The 11,537-nt window shown below is 37.6% G+C and overlaps 2 protein-coding genes and 1 non-coding gene across 4 annotated transcripts; all 3 read left to right on the plus strand.

Annotated features, from left to right (window-relative positions):
- Window positions 1–2,731: 2,731 nt before the first annotated feature.
- LOC130746423 (dormancy-associated protein homolog 4) lies at window positions 2,732–5,317 on the plus strand. 2 transcript variants are annotated; one of them, XM_057599046.1, is made up of 3 exons: window positions 2,732–3,120; window positions 4,734–4,827; window positions 4,914–5,317. In XM_057599046.1, exons 1-3 carry the CDS (start codon window positions 2,874–2,876, stop codon window positions 4,942–4,944), a joined length of 372 nt encoding a protein of 123 aa, XP_057455029.1. In that variant the 5' UTR covers window positions 2,732–2,873; the 3' UTR covers window positions 4,945–5,317. The 2 variants fall into 2 exon arrangements, with proteins under 2 accessions (XP_057455029.1, XP_057455030.1); XM_057599047.1 differs by having other exon boundaries at window positions 4,734–4,808.
- A 1,584-nt stretch (window positions 5,318–6,901) lies between these two features.
- On the plus strand, window positions 6,902–6,974 carry TRNAA-UGC (transfer RNA alanine (anticodon UGC)). The gene has a single exon. It is a non-coding gene; the product is annotated as a tRNA-Ala (tRNA).
- Window positions 6,975–8,690: 1,716 nt separating this feature from the next.
- On the plus strand, window positions 8,691–10,648 carry LOC130746424 (trihelix transcription factor ASIL2). Its single transcript, XM_057599048.1, has one exon. It carries the CDS (start codon window positions 9,185–9,187, stop codon window positions 10,301–10,303), a length of 1,119 nt encoding a protein of 372 aa, XP_057455031.1. The 5' UTR covers window positions 8,691–9,184; the 3' UTR covers window positions 10,304–10,648.
- Window positions 10,649–11,537: the final 889 nt, after the last annotated feature.

Here is an 11,537-nt window from a genome sequence, read left to right on the forward strand (position 1 = left end):
TATACTCCCTCCGTTCCTAATTATAAGACCTAATACAAAAAATTGCGCTTATTAAGAAAACATTAAATGTGTCTAATTAGTGTATTGGTTTTTTAAAAATGCATACATTCCTTCATATTTACTCTTTGTCATTTTCTCTCACTAATTAATGGTAGGTGGTAATTAAAACTTTGGAATTGAAAACACACAATTAATGTGAGAGGTATATATGGAAGAGTAGAATACTTTTTGATATAATTTTGTTAAAGTTCTTATATTTAGGAATATGGAAAATTTAAAAACTAGGTCTTATAATTAGGAACGGAGGGAGTACTAATCTACATATTTATGACATTTTAAGTACTTTACTACATAGTAGGATTTTAGATAGGCTTTCATGTTTTGAGAAGTTAAACATGGTCTTCAATACCTTAACACCACTAAAAAACGGGATCTGTGGCGGTTCCTTTGTGACGGTTGGTGTGACCGTTGCTAAATAGTTAATAATATAGTATTATTTTACTTTAATTGTGATTCTTTTGATACATTACAGTGGCTCCAACTGCCAGTGAAGTTTCATTAAGTTAAAATGAGTTTCTCACACGTCTAAATCTCAATTTCTTTTGCGGTCTAAATTTTCAGAAATCATTTTTATTACTCACACCTTAGCCCTTAAAATGTGTCGCCCCTTATTTTGTCGTCTCAGAGTTTGTCGCCTCTAATTAATTTCGTCACCCCAAGAGTCTGTCGCCCTAAGTTCATCACCACATCCTTCGATTCGATCCTCGATCACGTATGTGTTTCTATCTTTCTCTCTCAATTGCAGTTATTATCTCCCTTCTATCACGTCTAGCTCGTAGAATATCTCAACCCCTTGTATCATTTGTTTTGTTTAGTTTCTCACTATCTGTTTGATTCCAATTCCTAAAGCCTCTTTAATGGCTAATTGATAAAAAGGTGGTTTGATTTTCAGTTGCTCACTATTGGTTTTATACTACTGTCATCAACTTTGTCAAAAGGTATCTATATCACAGCCGTAGTTTATTCCCAGTTCCTTTGATTATGTATTAGCTAATCAAGACTCTTTGAACAATCAATAACCTACAGTTGGGTTTGTAGCTTTTGAGTTTATGCTCGGCTTTCTAGTTTCTATAGCACATGCAATTTTTCATGCTTCTGCAGCATGAATTTAAAAGAAAACAATATTCAAGAAATTAGCAGCCCAGCAACTACAATCACAAGCCAAACATAAACCACAAACTAAGCTGATGTTGTACTGATAATGAGCAGTGGGCTCGAGATGACCCTCTCTATGCGACAAGTCCAAGTCCTTCGTGGGTCAGTGGGTATTTGGAGTTTGGACTACTCTCATGATTTATTAGAGGAGATAACTTTTGGCACATCCCAAAATTATTAGTACGTACCCCAAAATTGTTCTACTTTCCAAAATTCAAGGTTTGAAAGAATTTTTTTTTATGCTTTCGGAAATTTAAATTTTAGAATAAGAAAACTTCAAGAAATTCAAGTTTTTTTAAAAAAACTACAAGGGTATCATATAGCCCAAACAGAATTAAAACCATGAATAGGTACCAAGTATCTCAATCCCGTGGTAGTGACGGTGATAGAGGTATAAATTTGAGATTAGGAAGTCCATGCCAAAGAGGGGGAAAAAAACAAAGAATATTTTTTGTTCCATCGGAAAAAAAAAAGACAAAGAATATGAATAATCGCATAATAATTACATAGTTCACAAACATATTTATTGCACAGCAAAACTAGAAGACTAATCTACTCCGTTGAATGATGATTATTTTGTGTTAGATAAATGGTTATTTATTTCAAACAAAAAATTGAACCACAGTAAATATTGTTTCATATATGTTGTGGCTATGAGATTAATTTCTATGCACCGACGGTGTAAAAAGTTTTACACCATCATTCAATCACAATCTTCCATTTTTTATTTTTAGATATTCTTAAATTTAAAATTAATTGTGAGCTAATAAAATGAAGAGAAGTGATTGAATGATGGTGTAAAACATATTTATACCGTCGGTGCATAGAAATTAATCACTACGTATTTGTCATGTATATAGCATTCCTTTTCATGATATGTATAAAAAAAACTTTATCTATATAATTTGATAAGAGTAAACTTTCATTCAAATCGCCAACTTGGCATAATTTTTCATGTCAATGCCATGATGCATACACTTCCTCATATTATTTTTTCATCACTATTTCTCTAAGGAAAAGTTCAGGAAATATCTATGTTTAAGGATATAAAATTCATGTAGTAAACGTCAAGTTAGCTTTTCAATTATTCAAGAAAAAATGAAGATTTCTGGGAACTTATCCAATTGACCTGGCCCACGTGAACTTATAAAGTCTTGCTTGAAAATGAAATGCCCCCAACTATGTAATTTCTATCCTATTGCACTTCATGACTCAGTCTTCTTTAACCTCTTTCCTATATTTTTGGATCTCAGATTTGATTTCATTACTAAAATTGTATTATTTTCAATGTGACTGTACAATTCAATTATCTCAAATTATAGGAATCTAATTTCAGCTATTAAAATTGCAAGAAAATTATTTAAATTTAGCATGAACCAATATAGTACAAGAAAATTTAGCAAGGAAAATCAATTTAACGGCTAAGAACAAATTAAGCCACATTAATAGGAGCAAAGTCAATAAATAAATTTAACCTTATCCATATCCATCTTCATTATAAGTACCCTCACACTCTCACCAAACAAACAGATAATAAATATTAAAAAAAAAACATAAAATAAAAAAAAATAAAAATTGTTTCTGCGTTGCTCTGTTCTTCTTCTTCTCTGTCGTTTCGTTCCTTCCATCTTTGGATTTTTGCAGACAACTACTACGTGATGGGTTTTCTTCACAAGCTCTGGGACGAAACGCTGGCGGGACCCGCACCTGAAACGGGTCTGGGCAAGCTCCGCAAGTATAATTCTCTTTCCGCCGTCGGAGTTCGGTCTACGGCGGCGGAGGATGTCCCCATCAGCCGCAGCATCACCATTGTTCGCACCCAATCTGGTTTTAGAACTACCTCCTCCGCCGCCTCGGAACCTGCCTCTCCTTCTCCCCCTTTCACCCCTCGCACCCCACGTACCCGTAAGTGAAACCTCTCACTCTGTTTCTCTCTGTTGTTGCCTGTGTTCCCAGAATGTTTGTGTTTCTGGGTTTGCATGATAGGGGAAATAGATTCATTTTTTTATCAACATATTACATATATAATGTTTGTTTTTAATTACAAAACCCCAACTCTATTTATCTATTTTTCATGTCTTCAAGTATACATATTAATTCATAGTTCTTAGAATTTGTTGCATTTTAAGATAGTTGCTGTTGGAATCAAGTGTTAGAGTCAAGTCCCACATTGGAGAAGTCAAGGTAAGAGTGGGAGTTTATAAGGAGATGGACCCATAAACCTAATGCCTTAAGGTTTTGGGTTAAAATGTGGTGTCCAAGATCTCCTTGGTGTTTCTCCTTGGCCTTGACCCATGGGTCCTCGCCGTGACTCTCCCAACAGTTGCACATAAAAATGGTAAAAGTTCTTGAATTTCACAGACAAAATTTTAAATTCTCCAACTGAGTTAACTAGATTTATAAGTGTTAGAAGTCTCACATTGGCTAGAGATATGGTCAAACAAGGGTTTATAAAGGGTATAGCAACCCTCAAGAGCTAGCTTTTTCGGTTGAGTTTGTTAGGCCTCCCTAATTCTAATAATAAAGTTGAGCTGCAATGAAAAATATTGGAATCAATTAAAAATGAGAGGGGGTATGGTGGTACTTTCTTGTGAATAAGGTGCTTCTCCCGGCGAATATGAGCTCCTCCGTCGTTGAGTCACGCTGGTGGAGGACCTGCAATGACATTTTGACGCTCACACCCTAGTCAGAATATGGGGGGAGAAGTAGTGATGGATAATATGTGTCTACACCTGCCTTTTATAGGTTTCGGTTTTGAAGGTTGTAAGGTCGGTGGGGGAGAGCTGTTGGATCTTCTAACATGCCGTTTAATTGAACGAGTGGGCTTGTTTCTTACTTAGAGAGCCGCGGCCTTCGGATGGGACATGATGGATGAGAACAAGTCAAGTTGTGCCCTTCGCCAAGGCAGGTGACTGTGGTGAGGTAATTGATTTGTGGTGGATGCAATCGGTTGTAGTGGATACAAGTGATCGGCCATGGGGTGCAATTGGTTATGGTTGAGTGAAGTGATCGCCATGGGATGCAATCTGTTGCAGTAAAGGTGATCTATACGCCGGCAAGTCACTCAATAGGGTTCGGGTTGTGTGCCAAGAAGTTTAGGGTTGGGTCCCAGTGACTGGGAACTTGGTAATCGGAGTAAGGGACCGCGGACCGGGTAGTGGAACACGAATCTGTTTTTGTTTCTGGGTCAATAAATCGAATCTGTTCGAGTTTTGTTATTTCTTTGTGGGGGAAGGGTGAACTCAGACTACACACTTAGAGGCTTAGAGCTAACTCAATATACTAAGTGTAACATTTTGGCTTGTCGAACTCTAAATTAGGTATTATTTATTGCATATGATTCCACTGAAAAAAAAATTACGAACCATGCTGTTGAGATTGTGGTTCTAATCTATTTGCATATATATACTATGGTTTCTGACATTTCTTAGTACATTTTAGTAGAATGAAAGTATTGAAATAGTTATGATATAATGCTTTTTGTGACTTTGTTTAACCAAATAATCTTTATTTTTTAGCGGAGACGCCTGGCGGTGATTTTAAGAAGTTCACGAGGAAAAAATCGTCAGCTGTGGAGAGCGCCGAGCTTAGAAGTCCGACCATTTACGATTGGTTCTGTTTTTTTTCCTTCAATTTCTGAAACATGCGGCATTTGCATTTTCATGGTCTAACTTTTCTTATTGCTGTATATTTTGCAGGATAATTATGAGTGCTTTGGATCGTTGTTGAGAGAGGAAGTGAGATGTTCATTCGGCAGAGGCAGAGGGATTCCGTTTCCTGTACATATACAACAATAACAACACAGATTCCAATTTCCAATGGGAATCATATCCTATTGCACATTATGCTTCTTATATTTTATTATTACATATGTATATATTATATAATATCTATGAGTACCTGTTTATATCAAATGGCTCAGATGATGCAGATTGAGCCAATGCTTCTAGGATTCTGAGGATGTAAAGGAGTAAAAAGCCAGCTTCTGCATATATTTGTACATATTGTTTTGTTTTTCATTACTGTGTTTTTGGCTGATTGTAAATATGGATTTTGTACTTTGATATGTCTATCAATGAAACTCAGTGAAGCTTTATATATATTTCTTTATGTTTCTGCTTTTGTTGGAACTCTGCTAATTCATTCTGTATTGTCTTCAACACTATTCTTCCATGTTTTATCTTCCCTTTTGGGACCCAACCAATGCTCATTTTTTGAGAATTTTCAGTGAATCATGTTCATGGAAAATGCTACAATGGTTGAGGGTGAATTGACTGACTGTAAAGTATAAACTCAAATGGAGTAATTGTAAAACAAAAACTTATAGCCTCAAGCTATAGATTCAGAAGCCAAAAAGAGCAAATATATTTGTGGAATGTTATGAAAAAAAAAATCGCTTTTAAATTAAAAATGGAGATGATATGAAGTAAGTAGTGCTTGTCTTACAATTGTGGATAGGTTCGTCATTTGCAAGTGGTTGTTGTTCCCACCCTAGAAATGAAGGAGAGGGGCCAAAGGAGTGTGAACAGAAAAGAAGCCATGGCTTAATTGGGGAAGAACTAAAGTAGAAAAAGGTAGCTGCATAAGAATAGATTTCTAATGCTTCATGCCATCCAGATTATATATATAGTGATTTAGCTCCAATAGCTAAAAGCTTATGAGTTAGAATCAATGATTACAAGGAAACATTCATTGATAAGCCATATTCTAATTCATGCCATACCATCTAATTTGTCTGCCTTAGAATTGATGAACACAACCCATATTTCGTTTTCCATTCCAATTATTCTGAACTTGTTACTTAAACTCTTATGTAATAATCAGTGTATATGATACTGAAATTACTTTGTCCTCTCAATTATGTGAAAAATTATAACTGCTTGTTGGGAGATGAAACTCTGTTATAGCTCAATCTATTTTAAATTAAATTAATCTATTTTAAAGTAAATGAATCCCTTGGAGTATGATTGTATTCAAGTTATCCATTGAAGTGAACAATTTTGAGGTTTCACATTTTTGTCTTGGTTCTCGTTATATTTCATTGGAATTGAAGAGATCAAATGCATGATACACACTCTTAGTTGGTTGAACTGAACAGTCGTGGAAAGATTTATCATATATTTTCCCTCCTTCAGAGTCTCACAGAGTTATCAACCATTTTCTAGTATTGAAATTAAGTCAAATCTTAATTATTCTTTAATTTGTTTAAAATTGTATTTTTTTAATTATTGGTGACCCAATGGCCCGGTTTAAGACAAGGAAAGTTGCCGACTCAAATAACATTTACAGAAAACTTACATTTACCTCATCCAAGAAGATTAGTGAGAGTTCAAACCTACAGTCTGTCAGGTACGAGACTATGACATATTCCACTAAACCAACCCCTTAATATTGAGGTTACACTCGCATGTAAGTTGATCATTTCCGTTTTCTAAATTGGTCACTTGATAATTGAATTATGCAATTAGTATGATTCTAAGAAATATAAAATGGAGTTATTTATCATTACTTTTTAACATCTCTTATATTGGATTTTATTAACATTGTTGCACAATTCATCATAACTTCCAATCTTATTTTATCCAAGCTTACTTTCGTCTGATTTTCAAAGTCTTGCATGAGTTCTGATAAAAATAACATATAGTGAATTTGAAATATATTGTTTAAAAAGACAACTTTCCAACAAGGGGATGTAGCTCACATGGTAGAGCGCTCGCTTTGCATGCGAGAGGTACGGGGTTCGATACCCCGCATCTCCACTTTTCTGCTCCTTTTACGATTTTCTTCCTTTTATTTTTATGGTCAACTAAGATTTTCTGTTGGGCTTCATTTTTTTGTTCGAATTTGGACTCCATTTTTTTGGTTGATTTTGGACTTCGTTTCAAAATTAGTGTTTCTTCTTTCTAAAAGTTATTGGAGGCCCTCAAAGGCATGCTTTCAAGAAACTAAGCAATGACATAGAAAAAGAGTTGTTTGGTAGAGATTATGATTTGATTGAGTCTTACACTCTTACTCATATGATATCTTTTGTCATATCAATTATCCAAAAGGTTAAATGTGCATTTGGACCGGCGATAGCAAAAGTGATTCTATCAGAATTCATTTTGGTATAATTGAGTATTGTAAATATGTGTTAAAAGTGATGTGATTTATGTTTCGACACACTTATCAAAAAAGTGATTAACTACAGATCGTGGGGTGTTAGTGTCTCTCAATACACCTAGTCAGCTTGGAAAACTGGTCTTCGTTGTATCATTTAATCTCTAGCTTGTAACAATTATTTCAGCGTCTAAGGGAAGAAACCACATTCAATATTGACGTGATGAACATGTTCGGCTTACGCATAAAAAAAAATATTTAACATTCAATTTGTAGCATGTAAGGTTGATTTCAAGTTATTCCATTAATTGAGTAAGTTGTTGAAATTAACAGTGACTCGAAAAATAAAGTACTGAGTACTGATATATACACACCTCATTTTTCAAACACTTTATTTCTACCTCTTTTTATTTTTATCTCTCTCATCTCATCTCATCATCTATCGCATCTCACATTTTCTCTCTCTTACTTTTTCTTTTCTTCCTATCTCTCTCACAATTCCACCTCTCCACCTCAAAAGAGAGGTGTGCATGAACCATTACTCTTAGATGAGCTTTAGTTCAGATGTTCATTTTGTATTTTTTATGCCGGGGAAGAAAACTTATTGTCTTGTGATTATAGACCATGCAAGTGAAGCCACTGAACTAGTCAATTAGAAGCAATTGTATCATGTATTTGTTATTATTTGTATCACATTCAAACTGTTTGTGACAGTTTTATGACCTCCAGTAAATAGCGTCGGACGCTAAAGCTAACAAATTAGAGTTCGCATATAAGGCTGATTCTAAAAAAAATACATTAGCGTTGACCATCTTGTAAGATGAATAGTGTCACATTAGTGTCGGCTTTTACCAACGCTAATTTAGAGTCGACCACGACACTTATGCTACTAAGCCAACGCTGAAATGACTGTAGCGTCAGTTTTGTCCAATATTAATGGACAATTTTCTTATAATGCCTCGCGAACAAAGATTGACAGAGGACAGAAGCAAAGCAGCTAATCTCAATGCTTGAGCATGGCATTATGATGCTCCTTACAATTTTTTTTTTTTTTTAACAATGCATGAGATTAAATTAAAAGTTTATGTTTGGATTAACTTTTAATCTATCAAATTCTATTTTCACACAATGAAGTTACTCACGGAAAATAACTGTAGTCTCACAACACATTTGACATTCCCAAACATGTTGTGTAGCATAAAGAAAAAAAAAAGCAGCAAAACTTTGTCATGTTTATAGTTAGCTTTGGATCTGGTTCAGTTCAACAATATTCATGTAGCATAGTATATATACTGAGACCACGAAACAAACTTGACGTCACGTCTCTAAACAGGTAAAGCTGTTATTCAATCCCGTGGGCTCAGTTACCGGTTCCTCTACGCCATTCCTTCTTCAACCGGCTACCCCCACCCAATTTTACATTTCTCTCCCCACTCTTACCATTCCCTAGGTAAGTGCCAAAGGGGTAAAATGGGGATATCGCCGGAGACCATGGAGGCAGGAGCATAGTTTCTCGTCAAAACTCGTGAACCACACCAACCACGCCGGGTAATAACAGGTCCACCAACTGAGCCGGTGACGGAGTTTGCTAATCTCCTCCAATCAACTTCTTCCACGTCAACTTTCCGTCCTCTGTTCTCCGCCACGTGTCGACGGTCACCGTCAACTCACCCATTTCCAAAAAACAAAAAATACCGAACATAGCACGAAAAGGCATCGATATATTCATTCATTCATTCTCGCCGGCCAGAAATTCAAAATAAAAATAAAAATAATCTAAATAAAATGAAAACCCTAACCTCCTTGTGTTTCTCTCTCTAACTTCCTCTCTTTCTCTCTCTAAGAATTTCCACCGTAGATCGCCGGCGACATGGAGGTTATCAACGACGACGACGAGATCGAGTTCCGCCGATCACCGGCGAGCGGATCTCCGCCGTCGTCTAACGGTCGGATCACGGTGACGGTTGCGGCGCCGGCTCCTCAGGCGCATCCGCATCCGGCGCCGAACACCTTGGCATTAGCGCTTCCGGTTCAGCAGCCGGTGAAGGGGAGCAACGGCGGTGGAGGGAGTGCAGGCGGAGGAGGAGGAGGAGGGAGGGAGGATTGCTGGAGCGAAGGCGCGACGGCGGTGCTGATCGAGGCTTGGGGTGAGAGGTATTTGGAGCTCAGCCGGGGGAATCTGAAGCAGAAGCACTGGAAGGAGGTGGCGGAGATCGTGAGCGGGAGAGAGGATTACTTGAAGACGCCGAAGACTGATATTCAGTGCAAGAACCGGATCGATACGGTGAAGAAGAAGTACAAATCGGAGAAGGCGAAGATCTCCGCCGCAGGCGGCGGAACAACCAGCAAATGGCCGTTTTATGATCGATTGGACCAGCTGATTGGCCCAACCGCCAAGATCCCCGCCGGGAACAGTAATTCGCAGCAGCAGAAATTGCCGTTAGGGATCCCGGTCGGAGTTCGCAGCGGTGGTGGTGCTTCGAGTCAGTATAATTCTCAAAAGCAGCATCAGCAGCAGCAGGAGCAGGAGGAGGATGTTGAGTTGAAGAACCAGAAGATGCAGTACCGGCGTCGTCCTCCTCCGGTGGATTCCGATTCGTCGGAGAGGGAAGTGGTGTCGCCGGTTTCAAGCGACAGTTATCCGCCGGGAAGGTACGAGAGGAAGAGGGCGAGGGTGATGAATTCAAGGGGAGGAAGGAAGGGGAAGGGTTGGGGGAGTGCGGTGAGGGAATTGACTCAGGCGATTCTCAAGTTTGGGGATGCTTATGAGCAGGCGGAGACGTCGAAGCTGCAGCAGGTGGTGGAGATGGAGAAGCAGAGGATGAAGTTTGCCAAGGACTTGGAGTTGCAGAGAATGCAGTTTTTCATGAAGACTCAGATGGAGATTTCGCAGCTCAAGCTTGCGAGGAAAGAAGGCGGCAACCCGAGCAACCACCACAGCAACAACAATGACAGCAACAACCATAGCAACAATAGTGACACTGAGTGAGTGATAACTAGGTGAAGTTAGATTCCAATTCCAGTGTATGTGTTTAGTTATGGATTCACCATCCCTTAATTGTTACAGTTAACTTAGTTGAATTGCTGCTAAATAAGCGAAAAAAAATGCAGAAGAGAAGTGTATGTGCTGAATAATTTAATGCCATTGCAGCAGATGTACCACTTGTCATGTAATGTGTAACACCATTCTAAGTTATCAGTATCAGGGATCATATCATCATGGTTGATAGCTCTACTTAGATACATTGTACATATTGGATATGCAACCTGATGGATAGCAATTTAGCACATCTTGAATTTCCTGCGATAACTTGGAGAAGTTCTATTTCTGACCTGTTTGTATCCTCTAGAATTGTACCATGAATTCAATTAGTGATATAATGTTGTCTACCAGCATGTTAATTGATCTTTTATCTCTTAATTTTAAACATTCAATCCTGTTGAAACTGGCTTGGTAAATGGAGTGGATAACAGATATTGTCCTAATTAATCCCATGGGCAGAAGAAAATAGTCACATTCTGAAAGCGCTCAAGCACCTTAAGAAAGAACTGAAGTGATCTGCACTGCACTTCAAATTGAAGTGATCCCCTGCTAATGTAATTTAAACTCAAATAGGTGAAAATGTGTTTTATCATAAGTACTGATATGAAGGGAATACCTGATTGTTGTGGTGTGTTGAAATTGTATTAATGCAGTGCAGTTAGTGAATGATTATGGCCCTATATTACACACTGTTCTTCAATACATTAAGTAGTGTTCTTGACTGTAGAGCGTCATTCTATGCTTTGCAGTTGAAACAGCTTAAGAAACTAAAAAAGAAATACATCCTGATGGTTTTATTGAAAGATCAATACCTAAAATAGCATTGGAATCTGGCACTGATTCATCATTCATATGACCACAAAAAGCTTGCCTCTCAGAGCATAATTCAGCATAGCCCCTGGACATATCTACTAGTACTAGGTAACTAGAACTTGTACTTCACTCTTAGTTGCCCCTAATTTAGACTCATTCCTTCTTTGAAAGTGTTTCTGCAGGCTGGGTACTGGATTGTGACTGGATCAAAGTTTCAATGATAAGTTTCAGTGCCCATTGAAGAAGAAGGATAACTCAAATTAGAAGGAAAAAAGGTCCTTTGGAAATACTATGCGAAGAAGCTGTAAATTCCACTGCCCTGAGAATAGAAGAAGAAGCCCACTGGGCTCAGCCTTTTTAAAGATAC

Source organism: Lotus japonicus, chromosome 3 (assembly GCF_012489685.1).
Source record: "Lotus japonicus ecotype B-129 chromosome 3, LjGifu_v1.2".
Classification (NCBI taxonomy): Eukaryota; Viridiplantae; Streptophyta; class Magnoliopsida; order Fabales; family Fabaceae; genus Lotus; species Lotus japonicus.

What these genes read in the sequence shown, in the direction of transcription:
- LOC130746424 (XM_057599048.1), top strand. Translation starts at nt 9,185, where the DNA reads ATGGAGGTTATCAACGACGACGACGAGATCGAGTTCCGCCGATCACCG.
- LOC130746423 (XM_057599046.1), top strand. Translation starts at nt 2,874, where the DNA reads ATGGGTTTTCTTCACAAGCTCTGGGACGAAACGCTGGCGGGACCCGCA. An exon ending in CCCTCGCACCCCACGTACCC is followed by an intron (nt 3,121 to 4,733) that starts GTAAGTGAAACC and finishes TTTATTTTTTAG; the next exon opens with CGGAGACGCCTGGCGGTGAT. An exon ending in AGTCCGACCATTTACGATTG is followed by an intron (nt 4,828 to 4,913) that starts GTTCTGTTTTTT and finishes TATATTTTGCAG; the next exon opens with GATAATTATGAGTGCTTTGG.